General features: G+C 44.9%; 1 protein-coding gene across 2 annotated transcripts in view; it reads left to right on the forward strand.

Moving 5' to 3' along the window:
• The window catches only part of tspoap1 (TSPO associated protein 1), a 209868-nt gene that overhangs the window by 95573 nt on the left and 92419 nt on the right, over positions 1–21876 (forward strand). For both annotated transcript variants that reach the window (XM_082974773.1, XM_082974774.1), the window contains exons 2-5: positions 316–423; positions 4484–4612; positions 9930–10091; positions 12337–13170. In XM_082974773.1, the coding sequence (XP_082830899.1) occupies positions 316–423; positions 4484–4612; positions 9930–10091; positions 12337–13170 (1233 nt within the window). The remainder of the gene's footprint in view (positions 1–315; positions 424–4483; positions 4613–9929; positions 10092–12336; positions 13171–21876) is intronic.

Consider the following 21876-nt stretch of genomic DNA (forward strand, 5'->3'; position numbering starts at 1 on the left):
GTTGTGTTCTGTCTCTGTGTTCCAGAATGGCACTGACTATGGGTTCTAGAGTTGATACGTTGTGTTCTGTCTCTGTGTTCCAGAATGGCACTGACTATAGGTTCTAGAGTTGATACGTTGTGTTCTGTCTCTGTGTTCCAGAATGGCACTGACTATGGGTTCTAGAGTTGATACGTTGTGTTCTGTCTCTGTGTTCCAGAATGGCACTGACTATAGGTTCTAGAGTTGATACGTTGTGTTCTGTCTCTGTGTTCCAGAATGGCACTGACTATAGGTTCTAGAGTTGATACGTTGTGTTCTGTCTCTGTGTTCCAGAATGGCACTGACTATGGCTTCCTGGTGCGTCAGAACTCAGAGCTGCTGCGAGCTCTGGATGAGATGGAGAAGACCTGCAACCACCTGAGAGAGGAGAACAGCCTCCTGGTAAAACACTTAACTCTATGGAGGGCCTAGACTAGACTAAGACTGGACTAACTGTCTACAGGAGGGAGCTAGAGGACTGGACTACTCTACTGAGTTTAACACAGGGCAATTCCACAATGCTGAGACTCAGATTATTCACATTAAGGCCAGGCACCACGTGGTGAAAAGGTATTTTTGCATCTACCTATCAATTTTGTGATATTTTAGTCCATTAATATTAGAAAATGTTAAAAAAGTGTATTTTTATTGCCGATTTTCTGCATTTATCAGAGCGACGTCGTGTAGCTTGATTTCAGATGTCATGTAAACATATTATTAGGGAAATCGTTCTTCTTGCACAGCATGTAGGATAAATGTTTAAATCAAACAATTATATTAATCTGACTATTCACAATTGTATTATTGTTTATTATAATATTATCGTATTATTGACTGCGTACTCAGTGCCGGCTGTGTTCCTATTGGTCAATTACCATCAGGTAACTCATAACACCAGCCCCACGAGGCTCGTAACCCCAGCCCCACGAGGCTCGTAACACCAGCCCCACGAGGCTCGTAACACCAGCCCCACGTGGCTCGTAACACCAGCCCCACGAGGCTCGTAACCCCAGCCCCACGAGGCTCGTAACACCAGCCCCACGAGGCTCGTAACCCCAGCCCCACGCGGCTCGTAACACCAGCCCCACGAGGCTCGTAACACCAGCCCCACGAGGCTCGTAACACCAGCCCCACGAGGCTCGTAACACCAGCCCCACGAGGCTCGTAACACCAGCCCCACGCGGCTCGTAACACCAGCCCCACGAGGCTCGTAACCCCAGCCCCACGAGGCTCGTAACCCCAGCCCCACGAGGCTCGTAACCCCAGCCCCACGAGGCTCGTAACCCCAGCCCCACATGATAAAGGCAAAACAATTCTGATACTGCTAGAACTTTGTCAGAGCCCATGACCGCATGTAGCAGAACTTAATCAGCAGGCCTAGACCCTGTCACACTGAACCAACAGACCTGGACCCTGTCACACTGAACCAACAGACCTGGACCCTGTCACACTGAACCAACAGACCTGGACCCTGAACCAACAGACCTGGACCCTGTCACACTGAACCAGCAGACCTGGACCCTGTCACACTGAACCAGCAGACCTGGACCCTGAACCAACAGACCTGGACCCTGTCACACTGAACCAGCAGACCTGGACCCTGAACCAACAGACCTGGACCCTGAACCAACAGACCTGGACCCTGTCACACTGAACCAACAGACCTGGACCCTGTCACACTGAACCAACAGACCTGGACCCTGTCACACTGAACCAACAGACCTGGACCCTGTCACACTGAACCAACAGACCTGGACCCTGTCACACTGAACCAACAGACCTGGACCCTGAACCAACAGACCTGGACCCTGTCACACTGAACCAGCCAAGACGTCCGACAATCATTTACGACCAAAGAATTTGCCAACAACCTGGACATTTTGTCTGGGATGTCAAAATCGTGGCCTAAAACTGCTAAAATTGTACAGTCTGCAAATGCCTTTAGATACAGAGCATTTGGAAAGTATTCAGACCCCTCGACTTTTTCCACATTTTGTTACGTTACAACCTTATTCTAAAATGGATTAAATAAAACAATTTCCTCAGCAATCTACAAACAATACCCCATAACGACAAAGCAAAAACAGGTTTTTAGAAATTTTAGCAAATTCATAAAATATTTAAACAATGAAATACCTTATTTACCCTTTGTTATGAGACTTGAAATTGAGCTCGGGTGCATCCTGTTTCCATTGATCATCCTTGAGATGTTTCGTCTGGTAAATTAAATTGATTGGACATGATTTGTAAAGGCACACACTTGTCTATATAAGGTCTCACAGTTGACAGTGCATGTCAGAGCAAATAAAAGCCAAGAAGAGTCTTCCTTGAGCTGGCAAAACTGAGAAATCTGTTGAGAAGGGCCTTGGTCAGGGAGGTGACCAAGAACCGATGTTCACACTGACAGTGCTCTAGAGTTCCTCTGTGGAGATGGGAGAACCTTCCAGAAGGACAACCATCTCTGCAGCACTCCACCAATAAGGCCGTTATGGTACAATGGCCAGACGGAAGCCACTCCTCAGTAAAGGCACATGACAGACCAACTGGAGTTTGCCAAAAGGCACCTAAAGACTCTCAGACCATGAGAATCAAGATTCTCTGGTCTGATGAAACCAAGATTGAACTCTTTGGCCTGAAAGCCAAGCGCCACATCTAGAGGAAACCTGGCACCATCCCTACGGTGAAGCTTGGTGGTGGAAGCATCATGCTGTGGGCATGTTTTTCAGCGGCAGGGACTGGGAGACGAGTCAGGATCGAGGCAAAGATGAACGGAGCAAAGTACAGAGAGATCCTTGATGAAAACCTGCTCCAGAGCACTCAGGACCTCAGACTGGGGTGAAGGTTCACCATCCAACAGGACAACGACCAATAAGCACACAGCCAAGACAACTCAGAATTGGCTTCGGGACAAGTCTCTGAATGTCCTTGAGTGTCCCAACCAGAGCCTGGACTTCAACCCGATCTAACCTCTCTGGAGAGACCTGAAAATAGCTGTGCAGCAACGCTCCCCATCCAACCTGACTGGGCCTGAGAGGATCTGCAGAGAAGAATGGCAGAATCTCCCCAAATACTGGTGTGCCAAGCTTGTAGCGTCATATCCAAGAAGACTTGAGGCTGTAATCGCTGCCAATGGTGCTTCAACAAAGTACTGATTAAAGGATCTGAATATTTATGTCAATTTGATGTTTTTTTTTAAATAAATTAGCAAAAATGTCTGAACCTGTTTTTGCTTTGTCATTATGGGGTATTGTGTGTAGATTGATGAGGAAAAAAACTATTTAATCAATTTTAGAATAAGGCTGTAACCTAACAAAATGTGGATAAGGTCAAGGGGTCTGAATACTTTCCAAATGCACTGTATTTTCTCCCAGAGGGAATTGTTGATATGTTAATTTCATTTTTTAATTTCAAGAACTTATTTAGGGGGAAAATGTCGCCAAAAAAATTATTTAGTAATTCACAGATAGAAAGATGAAAATAGTAATTATCCACAATCTGCTCTGGACAAGTCCGGTCCTGCATGTCTTAACAAAATGAAATTAAAATATTTACTTTAGCCAGTGTTAGGAAAAATGAATTTGCCTGGTATGCAAATATGTAATTAATGAGGTATTGCTTCATTTGTACATTTAAAAAAGTACTTATGAAATGTTTATACAAAAAAATAAGTATTTTTGTGTCTACATTCAACTGGTAAAAGTTGTAATTAAGTGGAACAAAAATCCCTATTAGGGTGTGTTGCCTGGCCTTAAAATGTATGTCACACAAAAAAACAATGATTGCAAACCATAACTCTATGCTCAAGGACTACTTTTAACAATTTCCACTGAACATTGTACAAAAGCACATTTACTTGAACAGTGCAGACACAAAGTTTGTTAACAGAATGACGGCACAAACCGCCTTTCAGTTACCAAACTTTGAGCTGTTTTTGTCAAATGTTCTGTGGAATTAGAGTTGTTTAACTTTGTAATCATAGTTTTTTGTTTGACACACATTTTAAAGGGAAAGATGGTAATCTCAGCGTCACTCTGTTACAGTGGAATTGCCCTCACAAAAGACCAAGTTCCAAGGGTTTTGGGAAAAAGTTTCCATAGCCGTGGAGTAGACTTAAAACCAGAACTAGCTTTTATCTTTGTCTTTTGAGCCCCTCTCTTCAGTTTCAGCTACTGTACTATTTTGGTCCTGTTCTCACAACACCTGTCTTGTCCTGGCTACGTCAGTCAGATCTGCAGGCACGTGGAGGAGGGTTTTAATATATCTCTCTCACATGGTGTTGGTGGCACCTTAATTGGGGAGGACGGGCTCATGGTAACGGCGGGAGCAGAATAAATGGAATGGTATCAAATCCACCAAACACATGGTTTCCATGTGTTTGACGCCATTCCATTCGCTCCGTTCCAGCCATTATTATGAGTCGTCCTCCCCTCAGCAGCCTCCACTGATCTCTCTCTTTATCCAGCGGAAGAGCAGCGCCCCAGAGACGGAGGAGAAGGTGAAGCGTTTGAGGAGGAAGAACATAGAGCTGGCTGTCATCGCTAGGAGGCTGGAGGACAGAGCACACAAACTACAGGAAGCTAACCTCAAAGTGGTACACTACACCTACTCTACAGATATAGTCTAGACTCTAGTGTCTTACTCTTTACACATACAGTCTAGACCAGTGGTCACCAACCTTTTCTGAGTCAAGATCACTTTCGCAGTCAACAAGCAAGCTTAGATCTACTGCTCAGATTTATTTTTTACATTAACCTGACACAAACAGTTTTGTAGGAATGAGGTTTGGGCAGTTGGCCTAATACATTATCACAGCATATTGGCTATATGATTGGCCTGCCAATATTGTTAATAACCTGTTGGGGCCACCCCTTCCTGTTCTTATCCCGGTAACGGGATTGCTTGACAAGATACATGGCGCGAAATTCAAAACAGCAAAAATCGAATAATTTCAATTTCTCAAACAATCAACTATTTTACACCATTTGAAAGATAAACATCTCCTTAATCCAACCACATTGTCCGATTTCAAAGAGGCTTTACGGCGAAAGCATAAAGTTAGATTATGTTAGGAGAGTACATAGACAAAAAATTACACACAGCCATTTTCAATGCAAGGACAGGCGTCACCAAAAGCAGAAAACCAGCTAAGATTATGCACTAACCTTTGACAATCTTCATCAGATGACACTCCTAGGACATGACATTATGCATTTTGTGTTCTATCGAGTTCATATTTATATCCAAAAACAGCATTTTACATCGGCGCGTGACGTTCAGAAAATGTATCTCCCCCAAAACTGCCGATGAATTTACAAAAATACTCATTGTAAACGTTGATAAAATATTAAACTGTTATTCAAAGAATTACAGATTAACATCTCCTGAATGCAACCGCATTGACAGATTTCAAAATAACTTTACTGGGAAAGCACACTTTACCCCTCCATCAGGTTTGGGCTAATCAGCCTCTCCCTTACCCCTCCACCAGGACTGGGCTAATCAGCCACTCTCTTTCCCCTCCACCAGGTCTGGGCTAATCAGCCTCTCCCTTCCCCCTCTACCAGGTCTGGGCTAATCAGCCTCTCCCTTACCCCTCTACCAGGTCTGGGCTAATCAGCCACTCCCTTACCCCTCTACCAGGACTGGGCTAATCAGCCATTCCCTTACCCCTCCACCAGGTCTGGGCTAATCAGCCACTCCCTTACCCCTCCACCAGGTCTGGGCTAATAAGCCTCTCCCTTACCCCTCCACCAGGACTGGGCTAATCAGCCATTCCCTTACCCCTCCACCAGGTCTGGGCTAATCAGCCACATTTGTACAACCTCCTGTCTCTATCCAGGCCACCAGGCCCGCGACCAGCCCATTGGCTGCCTCAGTATTCCACACAGCACCTGTTCACCAGCCTGAGAAATACCCTCTCCCTCTCTCTAGCCCTCTTTCTCCCTCTCAACCTTCCTCTCTCTAGCCCTCTTTCTCTTTCTTCCTCTCAACCTCCCTCTCGCTCTCCGTCTCACCCTCCCTCTCTCTAACCCTCTTTCTCTCGTTCTTCCTCTCACCCTCCCTCTCTCTATCCCTCTCTCTCTCTCGCCCTCCCTCTCTCTATCCTTCTCTCTCTTTCTCCCTCTCAACCTTCCTCTCACTCTCCCTCTCAACCTCCCTTTCTCTCTCTCTCTCCCTCATTCTTTCTCCCCTTATCTCTCTCTTCCCCCACCCCTTTCTCCTTTTCCTAGAGCAGCACAGCACAATCAATAGTAAAGCCTCAGCCATCAAATGAGAAGCAAGACAGATCTTTCAAAGCGCCAAAGCTATTTCTTCTTCTATTGTAATTGACTTTTGAACAGGGCTGACCTAAATGTTATTTATAGACTGTCTTTGATATTTAATTAAAACCCTTTGATATGACAGTTACGTGCTGAGCTATCCGTCTCCGCAACGCACGTCTGCGTGCTTATGTTGATTTTGTCTATCCCCACCAGACACGTTCATGGCACACAAGTTAAAATACCAAAACCAACTATGATACCAATTATCTTAATTTGAGGACAGGTCGAAACACATGAAACATTCATGGATATTTAGCTATCTTTCTGTTGCTAGCTAATTTGTCCCCGGAGACAGTTAAAACCTGTTAGGGATAGGGGGCAGTATTTTCACGGCCGGATAAAAAAAACGTACCCGATTTAATCTGGTTACTACTCCTGCCCAGAAACTAGAATATGAATATAATTAGTAGATTTTGATAGAAAACACTCTAAAGTTTCTAAAACTGTTTGAATGGTGTCTGTGAATATAACAGAACTCATATGGCAGGCCAAAACCTGAGAAGTCCTGTCTGACCATTTCTTGTCCTTCTGTAGCCTCTCTATCAAAAATACAGCATCTCTGCTGTAACGTGACATTTTCTAAGGCTTCCATTGGCTCTAGGAAGGCGCCAGAAAGTGGAATGATAGCTCTGCAGTCTCTGGGCGAAAAACAGCAGGGGTTTTGGAGAGTGGTCCTTCTGAGGACAATGACACTGAGGCGCTTGTGCACGAGACGACTCCATTTTTTTCTTTCACTGTTTGAATGGATACAACGTCTCCCGGTTGGAATATTATCACTATTTTACGAGAAAAATCGCATAAAAATTTATTTTAAACAGCGTTTGACATGCTTCGAAGTACGGTAATGGAATATTTTGACATTTTTTGTCACGAAACGCGCTGGCGCGTCACCCTTCGGATAGTTACCTGAACGCACGAACAAAACGGAGCTATTTCAATATAACTATGGATTATTTCGAACCATAACAACATTTGTTGTTGAAGTAGAAGTCCTGGGAGTGCATTCTGACGAAGAACAGCAAAGGTAATCCAATTTTTCTTATAGTAAATCTGAGTTTGGTGAGTGCCAAACTTGGTGCGTGTCAAAATAGCTAGCCGTGATGGCCGGGCTATCTACTCAGAATATTGCAAAATGTGCTTTCACCGAAAAGCTATTTTAAAATCGGACACCTGCTATTGCATAAAGGACTTCTGTATCTATAATTCTTAAAATAATTGTTATGTTTTTTGTCAACATTTATCGTGAGTAATTTAGTAAATTCACCGGAAGTTTTCGGTGGGTATGCTAGTTCTGAGCACCACATGCTAATGTAAAAAGCTGTTTTTTGATATAAATATGAACTTGATTGAACAAAACATACATGTATTGTATAACATAATGTCCTAGGAGTGTCATCTGATGAAGATCATCAAAGGTTAGTGCTGCATTTAGCTGTGGTTTTGGTTTTTGTGACATATATGCTTGCTTTGAAAATGGCTGTGTGATTATTTTTGGGAGGGTACTCTCCTGACATAATCTAAGGTTTTGCTTTCGAAATTCGGACAGTGTGGTTAGATTAACGAGAGTCGTATCTTTAAAATGGTGTAAAATAGTCATATGTCTGAGAAATTGAAGTTATAGCATTTTTTAGGTGTTTGTATTTCGCGCCACGCTATACTATTGGATATTGGTGAGGCGTTCCGCTAGCGGAACGTCTGTCCCTAACAGGTTTTAAAAGTTTGGACACACCTACTCATTCAAGGGTTTTTCTTGTTTTTCTTATTGTAGAATAATAGTGATGAATACATCAAAACTATTAAATAACATATGGACTCATGTAGTAACCAAAAAAGTGTTAAACAAATCAAAATATATATATTTTTTAGATTCTTCAAAGTAGCCACACTTTGCCTTGACAGCTTTACACACTCTTGGCATTCTCTCAACCAGCATTACCTGGAATGCTTTTCCAACAGGCTTGAAGGAGTTACCACATATGCTGAGCACTTATTGGATGCTTTTCCTTCACTCTGCTGTCCGACATATCCCAAACCATCTCAATTGGGTTGAGGCTGGGTGATTGTGGAGGCCAGGTCATCTGATGCAGCACTCCATCACTCTCCTTCTTGGTCAAATAGCCCTTACACAGCCTGGAGGTGTGTTGGGTCATTGTCCTGTTGAAAAACAAATGATAGTCCAACTAAGTGCAAACCAGATTGGATGGCATATCACTGCAGAATGCTGTGGTAGCCATGCTGGTTAAGTGTGCCTTGAATTCTAAATAAATCACAGACAGTGTCACCAGCAGAGCACCCCCACACCATAACACCTCCTCCATGCCTCATGGTGGGAACCACACATGCAGAGATCATCCTTTCACCTCATCTGCGTCTCACAAAGACACTGCGGTTGGAACCAAAAATCTCTAATTTGGACTCATCAGACCAAAGGACAGATTTCCACCATTCTAATGTCCATTGCTCGTGTTTCTTTGCCCAAGAAAGTCTTTTTATTATTGGTGTCCTTTAGTAGTGGTTTCTTTTCAGCAATTCAACCACAAAGGCCTGATTCATGCAGTCTCCTCTGAACAGTTGATGTTGAGATGTGTCTGTTACTTCAACTCTTATTTGGCATTTATTTGTCTGCAATTTTTGAGGCTGGTAACTCTAATGAACTTGTTCTCTCCAGCAGAGGTAACTCTGGGTCTTCCTTTCCTGTGGCGGTCCTCATGAGAGTCAGTTTCATCATAGCGCTCGGTGGTGTTTGCAACTTCATTTGAAGAAACTTTAGAAGTTCTTGAAATTGTACAGATTGACTGACCTTCTTGTCTTAAAGTAATGATGGACTGTCGTTTCTCTTAGCTTATTTGAGCTGTTCTTGCCATAATATGGAGTTGGTATTTTACCAAATAGGGCTATCTTCTGTATACCACACCTACCTTGTCACAACACAACTGATTGGCTCAAATGCATTAAGAAGGAAAGAAATTCCACAAATTAACTTTTAATAAGGCACACCTGTTAATTGAAATGCATTCCAGATGACTACCTCATGAAGCTAGTTGAGAGAATGCCAAGAGTGTGCAAAGCTGTCATCAAGGCAAAGGGTGGCTAATTTGAAGAATCTAAAATATTAAATATATTTTGATTTGTTTAACACTTTGTTGGTTACTACATGATTCCATATGTGTTATTTCATAGTTTTGATTTCTTCACTATTATTCTACAATGTAGAAAATAGTAAAAAAAAAAAAAAAAAACATTTAAAAATTGAATGAGTAGGTGTGTCCAAGCTTTTGACTGGTACTGTATACATTTCACAAAAGTAGTTCACTGGGCCTTTAATAGTCCCGTATTAGAGGAAAAAAAGAACAATTTGAAAATGTAGATTTTTTTTTAGATGTTTTGTTACTGAGAGTTGGAACCTTGAATGACTTGCCTGCAGGGAAGTAGCCAGGTTAAAACATATAATAATTTCTGGAAGGGTTAAGGGGTAGAAATCCACTATATAACATGAGAACACGACCAGTCAGAACTGGGGTATTTGTGATGAACAGTCCTTCTTTGTGTTGACCCTTAACCTCTAACCCCTCCCCGTTTGTCTAGGTGAATTCCCCAGCTCCGGTGGAGCAGTACAAGCGGGCGTTTGCCCGTCAACGAGCCCGTGACCTGGCACAGCACGCAGACACATTGCTCTCCAAGGACAAGGAGATCGCCGCCCTGCAGCAGGAGTGTAGGGAGCTGGAGACACGCTTGGGCACAGCCAAGGTACCCAATACCATATCCCAGCAGCAGCCAATTCAGCCCCCTGAACACGGTCTTTCAATAACAACCTAGAAGTTCGTGTTTTAGATGGACTACATTACATTTTACATTTTAGTCATTTAGCAGACGCTCTTATCCAAAGCGACTTACAGTAGTGAATGCATACATTTTTTTTTAGTGTGTGTGTTATGTGAGGTAGTGTGTGTGTTATGTGAGGTAGTGTGTGTGTGTTATGTGAGGTAGTGTGTGTGTTATGTGAGGTAGTGTGTGTGTTATGTGAGGTAGTGTGTGTGTTATGTGAGGTAGTGTGTGTGTGTTATGTGAGGTAGTGTGTGTGTGTTATGTGAGGTAGTGGGTGTGTTATGTGAGGTAGTGTGTGTGTGTTATGTGAGGTAGTGTGTGTGTGTTATGTGAGGTGGTGTGTTGTGTGTTACGTGAGGTAGTGTGTGTGTTATGTGAGGTGGTGTGGGTGTGTAATGTGAGGTGGTGTGTTGTGTGTTACGTGAGGTAGTGTGTGTGTGTTATGTGAGGTAGTGTGTGTGTGTTATGTGTGACTACATAATCACTGATCTAAAAATCCCCCTTGCATCTCAAATAACTAGTCACTCATTACGTAATCAATATTGGTGCTTCTGCTCCTCTCCTTGCTCAAACTGATCCAAAGCACTGAACGTTTCAGTAAGAACCCAATTATCTAACAGGAGCAGTCAGCCCACTAAATGTTCACTGTATCATCCATTGTAGTCAGTCCTGTTCACCAACCTCATCAAAGGTCTATAATACCTCGGTTCTGCCCTCTGCTGGACTGGATAAACTCTCTCTAAGCCTGAACTAGTGACTGGCCTGTACTGATGCACATGTGTAGATAGATGTCAGTGGTGAGAAGAGGGAGATTGTGAAACGCCTATTTTTGTATTATTCCTCTCTTTGCCTGTCTGTGACTAACATCTAATTTTCCTGGACTTAACATCTGCTGGGAGTATTATCCCAGGGTGAACTGAGTTGATGATAGGTAGTTTTATCAAGCAGTAATGTATATTAGCCTGTGAAGCAGTTGTTGTTGGGGGTAATACCTCCAGCAGATGTTTAGTCCAGGAAAATGAGATCTTAGTCACAGACAGGCAAAGGGAGGAATCATTTAAAAATAGGCGTTTACAACCTCCCTTTGCACAAGGGCACAACGGCAGACAATGCCATCTAGGATTTTCCAGCTCGCTTCCCGCCAGAACCTGAGTGAACAAATAACACAACAATTACATTCTTATTTAATTTCATTAATTATTTCAGAAACAAAGTTATGTAACAACCAATGCCCCTGTGTGAAAAAGTAATTTCCCCCTTATACTGAATAACATGTCGTCAATAAAGTTATACTTTTGACTCATCTCTTCATGGAACATTCTTCCAAGAGTCTTGATGATCATCCAGGTACTTCCAGGTGCTTTTTTGGCAAATTTGAGTCAACTTTTTGGATGACATGGGTCCCATTATGTCTGGTGAAAACCAAACACTGCATTCCACAGTAAGAACCTTATACCAACGGTCAAGCATGGTGGTGGGAGTGTGATGGTTTGGGGATGCTATGCTGCCTCAGGACCTGGACGACTTGCCTTAAAATAGAAGGAATGCTCTGTATCAGAGAATTCTACAGGAGAATGTCAGGCCATCTGTCTGTGTGCTGAAGCACAGCTGGGTCATGCAGCAAGATAATGATCCAAAACACACAATCAAGTCTACGTGAAAATGGCTAAAAAGCAACAAATTTGAATTTTTTTGAATGGCCTAGTCAAAGTCCAGACCTAATCCCATTTGAGATGTGACAGGACTTTAAACGAGCATGTCATGTTTGAAAACCCAACAAATGTCGCTGAGTTAAAACAGTTCTACATGTAAGAGTGGGACATAATTCCTCCACAGCGAAGTGAGAGACTGATCAACAACTACAGGAAGCATTTGGGTGGAGTCATTTCAGCTAAAGGTGGCACAACCAGTCATTGAGTGTAAGGAGGCAATTACTTTTACACAGGGGAATTGGGTGTTGCATAACTTTGTTCATGAAATAAATTAAATTAGTATGTAAATTGTTTTGTTATTTGTTCACTCCGGTTTCCTTTATCTGATATTAGGTTTTGGGTTGAAGATCTGATAACATTCAGTGTCAAAAATATGCAAAAATAGAGAAAATTTGAAAGGGGGCAAATATATATTTTTTGTATGTTGAAATATCTTTGACCTCTGTGTGTTGCAGGACTCCCCAGTCCCGTCTGGCGTGGTGGAGTTTGAGAGGCTGCTAAGAGAGTCCCAGAAGGAGGTGCTGAGGCTCCAGAGGCAACTGTCAATCTCCTCCTCCAGAGTCATCTCCTCCAGAGTCACCTCCGATAAAGACACCTCCTCCAGAGTTATCTCCCCTAAAGACACCTCCTCCAGAGTCACCTCCTCTAAAGACACCTCCCCTAAAGACATCTCCTCCAGAGTCACCTCCTCTAAAGACACCTCCTCTAAAGACGCCTCCTCCAGAGTTACCTCCTCTAAAGACACCTCCTGTAAAGACACCTCCTCCAGAGTCACCTCCCCTAAAGACACCTCCTCCAGAGTCACCTCCCCTAAAGACATCTCCTCCAGAGTCACCTCCTCTAAAGACACCTCCTCTAAAGACACCTCCTGTAAAGACGCCTCCTCCAGAGTTACCTCCTCTAAAGACACCTCCTGTAAAGACGCCTCCTCCAGAGTTACCTCCTCTAAAGACGCCTCCTGTAAAGACGCCTCCTCCAGAGTCACCTTCCCTAAAGACACCTCTTCTAAAGACATCTCCTGTAAAGACACCTACTCCAGAGTTACCTCCCCTAAAGTCACCTCCTCCATAGCCACCTCCTCTAAAGACACCTCCTGTAAAGACCCCTCCTCCATAGCCACCTTCCCTAAAGACGCCTCCTGTAAAGACACCTCCTCTAAAGACGCCTGTTGCAGAGTCACCTCCTGTAAAGACACCTCCTGTAAAGATCCCTCCTGTAAAGACCCCTCCGGAAGGAAACACAATGGACACGAAAGGCCCTGCAGAACAAAGGAGGAAAGTGAGGAGAAGGTAAGGAAGGATTGGAGCTATTTGCTCTCTCTCTCAGCCATAGGCTGCTCTGCCCAGCTCCCAACACTTCCCCCTATTGATGATAAAGTGCACTGCATCAGACTGAGGTATAAGAACTGAAATGGCAAGCTCAAATCAACAGACCTGGGTTCAAAAGCTATTTGAAATCATTTCAAATACTTTAGCTGTGCTTGATTGAGCTTCACTGTTGCACTGTAACCAATTAGAAAACTCCTAAATGCACAAACCACGCCCACCTTTTCAAATTATCTTTAATATTTCAAATGGTTTGTTCCCACCTTATGTCAGGCATTAGTATCTAATATAAAACATTACTACAAGCCCCAGAAATACGTACAACCTAGAAGTACCAGCTGTCCATCAAAGTGTCCATCTAAGTGCTATTTATCCCCAAACACCACATATTGCCTCCAGTTTTCCATATTGCCGTCCAGATGTTGAGATTTTAAACCATCCAGCTGCTCTGGAATGAGTACAGCAAGCGCTGTAGCATTTCCCAAAAGGCAGCGCGAGGCAGTGCAAGCGGTGATGTGACCCACTGTGTTTAGGGCCAAATTTGAGAAGCTAACTGACAGACACGGACCGGGTCATGTGTCTTCACTACAAGGGATGAATGGGTGGTATGATGGGTGCTTAGTATTGTAGCTGGTACTGCTGCCCTGCAGTCAGGCAGGACGGTTAGGATTATGTGCTGTGGGTTGGCATTTGTTAATTTGGAATTTGGTTCGCTGGGGTTTTTCTTGGCTTAGTGTATGTTTACGTTGGCATTAGCTGCTGTTATATAATGGGTATGTGTGCTGTGCTGACTACAGTAATCTGCCTGACTGCCAGAGGACATAATGAGATGATTCTCTGTCTTGAATTTGGGCCAGATCAAGAGACACAAGTCACATGCTCTCTCTGCAACACTGATGACTAAAGAGTTCTTCGAAATGATTCTTTCCCTCACCTTCACTCCACTCCACTACACCTAGACGTAACACCAGTATATACAACACGTCAGGAAATATTTACATTTTGGTTGCAGGCTCATTAAGATACAAATTAATAAAATAAAACTGATTTAAAAATATAAATAAATCTTGGGCCTCCCAAGTGGCACAGCGGTCTAAGGCAATACATTTTACTGCTGGAGGCATTACTACAGACCCGGGTTCATTCCCGGGCTGTGCCACAACCCAGCCCAGGATGATGACGTCATCCAGTTTAGGGGAGGGGTTTGGCCGGGGGGGGGGAGCTTTACTTGGCTCATCGCACTCTAGCGACTCCTTGTGGTGGGCCGGGTGCCTGCAGGCTGACCCCAGTTGCCAGTCAAACGGTGTTTCCTCCGACACTTTGATGCGGCTGGCTGGCGGGTGTTAAGGAGCGCGGTTAGGCGGGTCACGCCTCTCCCGAACCCGTTGGGGAGTTGGAGCGATGAGACATCTAAAAACGGGGTGAAAATAATAATAATAATTAAAAATTGTATTTAGAAATGTGCATATGACAACCTAAAGTTTCTGAGTTAAAATTCACTTCTCTCTTTGCAGCTTAGATGAGAATTCTGGTTGTGGTAATCTGTAATTTGTGGGACACACACACACACACACACACACACACACACACACACACACACACACACACACACACACACACACGAATGCCACAGAAAGGGGCCATGTTGTATGGCTGTGCACTTTAATTCCCTCTCTAGCAACAGAATGGTACAGTCCAGTAATCCTCTCTCTGTTGCCGTGGTAGCGGTGAGAGGGTTTTGGATGGTAGGTAATGTTAAGACTCCAGCCGACTCTCCAACCAAAGACTTTCCTAGCTGCTTTGCCCTGCCTTGCCCTGTCTCACCCTGCTTTGGATAATTGGGGGCTGGGGATATCTTGACATTGCCACAGATCACTGGAAAGGGGGTAGGTTGTATTTAGTGAGGGTGTGTTTTGGTGTGTTTAGGTCCCAGTGGCTCTGTGTGTGTGCGGTTAACCTTGTGCTATACCCCTTGTGGACTGTAGGACTGTGGCTAGGCTATACAGGACATTAATATAACCCTAACACTATGGACTGTAGGACTGTGGCTAGGCTATACAGGACATGAATATAACCCTAACACTATGGACTGTAGGACTGTGGCTAGGCTATACAGGACATTAATATAACCCTAACACTATGGACTGTAGGACTGTGGCTAGGCTATACAATACATTAATATAACCCTAACACTATGGACTGTAGGACTGTGGCTAGGCTATACAAGACATTAATATAACCCTAACACTATGGACTGTAGGACTGTGGCTAGGCTATACAGGACATTAATATAACACTAACACTATGGACTGTAGGACTGTGGCTAGGCTATACAAGACATTAATATAACCCTAACACTATGGACTGTAGGACTGTGGCTAGGCTATACAGGACATTAATATAACCCTAACACTATGGACTGTAGGACTGTGGCTAGGCTATACAGGACATTAATATAACCCTAACACTATGGACTGTAGGACTGTGGCTAGGCTATACAGGACATTAATATAACCCTAACACTATGGACTGTAGGACTGTGGCTAGGCTATACAAGACATTAATATAACCCTAACACTATGGACTGTAGGACTGTGGCTAGGCTATACAGGACATTAATATAACCCTAACACTATGGACTGTAGGACTGTGGCTAGGCTATACAGGACATTAATATAACCCTAACACTATGGACTGTAGGACTGTGGCTAGGCTATACAGGACATTAATATAACCCTAACACTATGGACTGTAGGACTGTGGCTAGGCTATACAAGACATTAATATAACCCTAACACTATGGACTGTAGGACTGTGGCTAGGCTATACAGGACATTAATATAACCCTAACACTATGGACTGTAGTTGGGTTAAGGTTTAGGGTATCCAGATGTGTTGTGTTATTATTGAAATTAGCAAGTGAGAATGTCATCAGAGTTAACGATGACCATAGACTGCTGCAGCAGCGTCAGTTTGGCTGCTCTGACCATAGACTGCTGCAGCAGCATCAGTTTGGCTGCTCTGACCATAGATTGCTGCAGCAGCGTCAGTTTGGCTGCTCTGACCATAGACTGCTGCAGCAGCGTCGGTTTGGCTGCTCTGACCATAGACTGCTGCAGCAGCGTCAGTTTGGCTGCTCTGACCATAGACTGCTGCAGCAGCGTCAGTTTGGCTGTTCTGACCATAGACTGCTGCAGCAGCGTCAGTTCTGACCATAGACTGCTGCAGCAGCATCAGTTTGGCTGCTCTGACCATAGACTGCTGCAGCAGCGTCAGTTTGGCTGCTCTGACCATAGACTGCTGCAGCAGCGTCAGTTTGGCTGCTCTGACCATAGACTGCTGCAGCAGCGTCAGTTTGGCTGCTCTGACCATAGACTGCTGCAGCAGCGTCAGTTTGGCTGCTCTGACCATAGACTGCTGCAGCAGCGTCAGTTTGGCTGCTCTGACCATAGACTGCTGCAGCAGCGTCAGTTTGGCTGCTCTGACCATAGACTGCTGCAGCAGCGTCAGTTTGGCTGCTCTGACCATAGACTGCTGCAGCAGCGTCAGTTTGGCTGCTCTGACCATAGACTGCTGCAGCAGCGTCAGTTTGGCTGCTCTGACCATAGACTGCTGCAGCAGCGTCAGTTTGGCTGCTCTGACCATAGACTGCTGCAGCAGCGTCAGTTTGGCTGTTCTGACCATAGACTGCTGCAGCAGCGTCAGTTTGGCTGCTCTGACCATAGACTGCTGCAGCAGCGTCAGTTTGGCTGCTCTGACCATAGACTGCTGCAGCAGCGTCAGTTTGGCTGCTCTGACCATAGACTGCTGCAGCAGCGTCAGTTTGGCTGCTCTGACCATAGACTGCTGCAGCAGCGTCAGTTTGGCTGTTCTGACCATAGACTGCTGCAGCAGCGTCAGTTCTGACCATAGACTGCTGCAGCAGCGTCAGTTTGGCTGCTCTGACCATAGACTGCTGCAGCAGCGTCAGTTTGGCTGCTCTGACCATAGACTGCTGCAGCAGCGTCAGTTTGGCTGCTCTGACCATAGACTGCTGCAGCAGCGTCAGTTTGGCTGCTCTGACCATAGACTGCTGCAGCAGCGTCAGTTTGGCTGCTCTGTTGTAGTTATGTGTTCTCCATGTTATTATTGCATGATGAGTCCCAACTAATTGGATTTCTTCTGCCGATCTGAAATCTTTATTGCTTTTCAATATTCATTTCACTAAATCCCACATTGTAACTCCCACCTGGTTTACGGAGGTGCCATAACACTTGTCTGCAAGCTGAAGGGGCATGAGCCGAGACCTACTAGTCGAGTCACTGTGACACCTGTCCCCAAAACCTATTTTGTAACTGTCGGTCAGTCAGAAATGTCAGATTCCAGATGTGGGAATTTAGACAGCAACTAGCAGCGTATTGTCTGTGACTTAGTGAGCACCAGGACTGGGGACATAGCTGCATATTGTCTGTGACTTAGTGACCACCAGGACTGGGGACACAGCAGCATATTGTCTGTGACTTAGTGACCACCAGGGACTGGGGACATAGCAGCATATTGTCTGTGACTCAGTGACCGCCAGGACTGGGGACATAGCAGCGTATTGTCTGTGACTTAGTTACCGCCAGGACTGGGGACATAGCAGCATATTGTCTGTGACTTAGTTACCGCCAGGACTGGGGACATAGCAGCGTATTGTCTGTGACTTAGTTACCGCCAGGACTGGGGACATAGCAGCGTATTGTCTGTGACTTAGTTACCGCCAGGACTGGGGACATAGCAGCGTATTGTCTGTGACTTAGTGACCACCAGGACTGGGGACATAGCAGCATATTGTCTGTGACTTAGTGACCACCAGGCCAGGACTGGGGACATAGCAGCATATTGTCTGTGACTTAGTGACCGCCAGGACTGGGGACATAGCAGCATATTGTCTGTGACTTAGTGGCCGCCAGGACTGGGGACATAGCAGCATATTGTCTGTGACTTAGTGACCGCCAGGACTGGGGACATAGCAGCGTATTGTCTGTGACTTAGTGACCACCAGGACTGGGGACATAGCAGCATATTGTCTGTGACTTAGTGACCGCCAGGACTGGGGACATAGCAGCATATTGTCTGTGACTTAGTGACCGCCAGGACTGGGGACATAGCAGCATATTGTCTGTGACTTAGTGACCGCCAGGACTGGGGACATAGCAGCATATTGTCTGTGACTTAGTTACCACCAGGACTGGAGACATAGCAGCATATTGTCTGTGACTTAGTGACCGCCAGGCCAGGACTGGGGACATAGCAGCATATTGTCTGTGACTTAGTGACCACCAGGACTGGGGACATAGCAGCATGATGATAGCAGTATATCACTGATGATGCTATGTAATTGTATTAAAAGTGAAAACCAAACCAGTAACCAGGCCAATTCGTTAAGGTGATTTGAAAAGAAGCTATTCAGTTAGTCATTTCAGTAGTCCACCACAGGGATTACAACCATGTGCTTAAGGCTTCCTATCCAGGCCCGGGGCTCCACTCACTGAATGGGATGTAACACTGCAGCAGTAAGCATGGACCTGGCCTAGTCTATAGGGTCTACAGCTATAGAATGTGTAGGGTGCTTGAGGAAGCATGGACCTGGCCTAGCCTATAGGGTCTACACCTATAGAATGTGTAGGGTGCTTGAGGAAGCATGGACCTGGCCTAGTCTATAGGGTCTACACCTATAGAATGTGTAGGGTATGTGCTTGAGGAAGCATGAACCTAGCCTAGTCTATAGGGTCTACACCTATAGAATGTGTAGGGTCCTTGAGGAAGCATGGACCTGGCCTAGTCTATAGGGTCTACACCTATAGAATGTGTAGGGTATGTGCTTGAGGAAGCATGGACCTGGCCTAGTCTATAGGGTCTACAGCTATAGAATGTGTAGGGTGCTTGAGGAAGCATGGACCTGGCCTAGTCTATAGGGTCTACAGCTATAGAATGTGTAGGGTGCTTGAGGAAGCATGGACCTGGCCTAGCCTATAGGGTCTACACCTATAGAATGTGTAGGGTGCTTGAGGAAGCATGGACCTGGCCTAGTCTATATGGTCTACACCTATAGAATGTGTAGGGTCCTTGAAGAAGCATGGACCTGGCCTAGTCTATAGGGTCTACACCTATAGAATGTGTAGGGTGCTTGAGGAAGCATGGACCTGGCCTAGTCTATAGGGTCTACACCTATAGAATGTGTAGGGTATGTGCTTGAGGAAGCATGAACCTAGCCTAGTCTATAGGGTCTACACCTATAGAATGTGTAGGGTCCTTGAGGAAGCATGGACCTGGCCTAGTCTATAGGGTCTACACCTATAGAATGTGTAGGGTATGTGCTTGAGGAAGCATGGACCTGGCCTAGTCTATATGGTCTACACCTATAGAATGTGTAGGGTCCTTGAAGAAGCATGGACCTGGCCTAGTCTATAGGGTCTACACCTATAGAATGTGTAGGGTCCTTGAGGAAGCATGGACCTGGCCTAGTCTATAGGGTCTACACCTATAGAATGTGTAGGGTCCTTGAGGAAGCATGGACCTGGCCTAGTCTATAGGGTCTACACCTATAGAATGTGTAGGGTGCTTGAGGAAGCATGGACCTGGCCTCGTGTAAATGATGGGTACATGTGCTATAGTAATCATGAGCCATGCTTTGGCTACAGGCCAGTGTGGTTTAGTAAGTTGTAGTCGAGGTATAAATCAAGCTTTGTGTGTCGTGTTTAAGCCCTCTGTTTAGCTACGGAACGGGCCTTGTGTTGCATTGTCCAGGCCGTATGTGTTTTGGCCTAGTTCCCATCATGCTTTAGGAAGCATGGACCCAGGCTAGAAGGTAGGTTATATTGTGTGTTGGCCTAGTTCCCATCATGCTTTAGGAAGCATGGACCCAGGCTAGAAGGTAGGTTATATTGTGTGTTGGCCTAGTTCCCATCATGCTTTAGGAAGCATGGACCCAGGCTAGAAGGTAGGTCATATTGTGTGTTGGCCTAGTTCCCATCATGCTAGTCTTCCCTGTGGCTCAGTTGGTAGAGCATGGTGTTTGCAATGCCAGCATGGTGTGTGCAACGCCAGGGTTGTGGGTTTGTTTCCCATGGGGGGCCAGTACAAAAAAAAAAAATGCATGAAATGAAATGTATGCATTCACTACTGTAAGTCACTCTGGATAAGGGTGTCTGCTAAATGACTTAAATGTGAAAATGTGGGTAGTGTAGTAGACATCCTCATGGAGTAGAGCTTGTTGGTAGTGTAGTAGACATCCTCATGGAGTAGAGCTTGTTGGTAGTGTAGTAGACATCCTCATGGAGTAGAGCTTGTTGGTAGTGTAGTAGACATCCTCATGGAGTAGAGCTTGTTGGTAGTGTAGTAGACATCCTCATGGAGTAGAGCTTGTTGGTAGTGTAGTAGACATCCTCATGGAGTAGAGCTTGTTGGTAGTGTAGTAGACATCCTCATAGAGTAGAGCTTGTTGGTAGTGTAGTAGACATCCTCATAGAGTAGAGCTTGTTGGTAGTGTAGTAGACATCCTCATGGAGTAGAGCTTGTTGGTAGTGTAGTAGACATCCTCATGGAGTAGAGCTTGTTGGTAGTGTAGTAGACATCCTCATGGAGTAGAGCTTGTTGGTAGTGTAGTAGACATCCTCATGGAGTAGAGCTTGTTGGTAGTGTAGTAGACATCCTCATGGAGTAGAGCTTGTTGGTAGTGTAGTAGACATCCTCATGGAGTAGAGCTTGTTGGTAGTGTAGTAGACATCCTCATGGAGTAGAGCTTGTTGGTAGTGTAGTAGACATCCTCATGGAGTAGAGCTTGTTGGTAGTGTAGTAGACATCCTCATGGAGTAGAGCTTGTTGGTAGTGTAGTAGACATCCTCATGGAGTAGAGCTTGTTGGTAGTGTAGTAGACATCCTCATGGAGTAGAGCTTGTTGGTAGTGTAGTAGACATCCTCATGGAGAAGAGCTTGTTGGTAGTGTAGTAGACATCCTCATGGAGTAGAGCTTGTTGGTAGTGTAGTAGACATCCTCATGGAGTAGAGCTTGTTGGTAGTGTAGTAGACATCCTCATGGAGTAGAGCTTGTTGGTAGTGTAGTAGACATCCTCATGGAGTAGAGCTTGTTGGTAGTGTAGTAGACATCCTCATGGAGTAGAGCTTGTTGGTAGTGTAGTAGACATCCTCATGGAGTAGAGCTTGTTGGTAGTGTAGTAGACATCCTCATGGAGTAGAGCTTGTTGTTAGTGTAGTAGACATCCTCATGGAGTAGAGCTTGTTGTTAGTGTAGTAGACATCCTCATGGAGTAGAGCTTGTTGTTAGTGTAGTAGACATCCTCATGGAGTAGAGCTTGTTGGTAGTGTAGTAGACATCCTCATGGAGTAGAGCTTGTTGGTAGTGTAGTAGACATCCTCATGGAGTAGAGCTTGTTGGTAGTGTAGTAGACATCCTCATGGAGTAGAGCTTGTTGGTAGTGTAGTAGACATCCTCATGGAGTAGAGCTTGTTGGTAGTGTAGTAGACATCCTCATGGAGTAGAGCTTGTTGGTAGTGTAGTAGACATCCTCATGGAGTAGAGCTTGTTGGTAGTGTAGTAGACATCCTCATGGAGTAGAGCTTGTTGGTAGTGTAGTAGACATCCTCATGGAGTAGAGCTTGTTGGTAGTGTAGTAGACATCCTCATGG

This window comes from Salmo salar, chromosome 04, assembly GCF_965601325.2.
Source record: "Salmo salar chromosome 04, fSalSal1, whole genome shotgun sequence".
Lineage (NCBI taxonomy): Eukaryota > Metazoa > Chordata > Actinopteri > Salmoniformes > Salmonidae > Salmo > Salmo salar.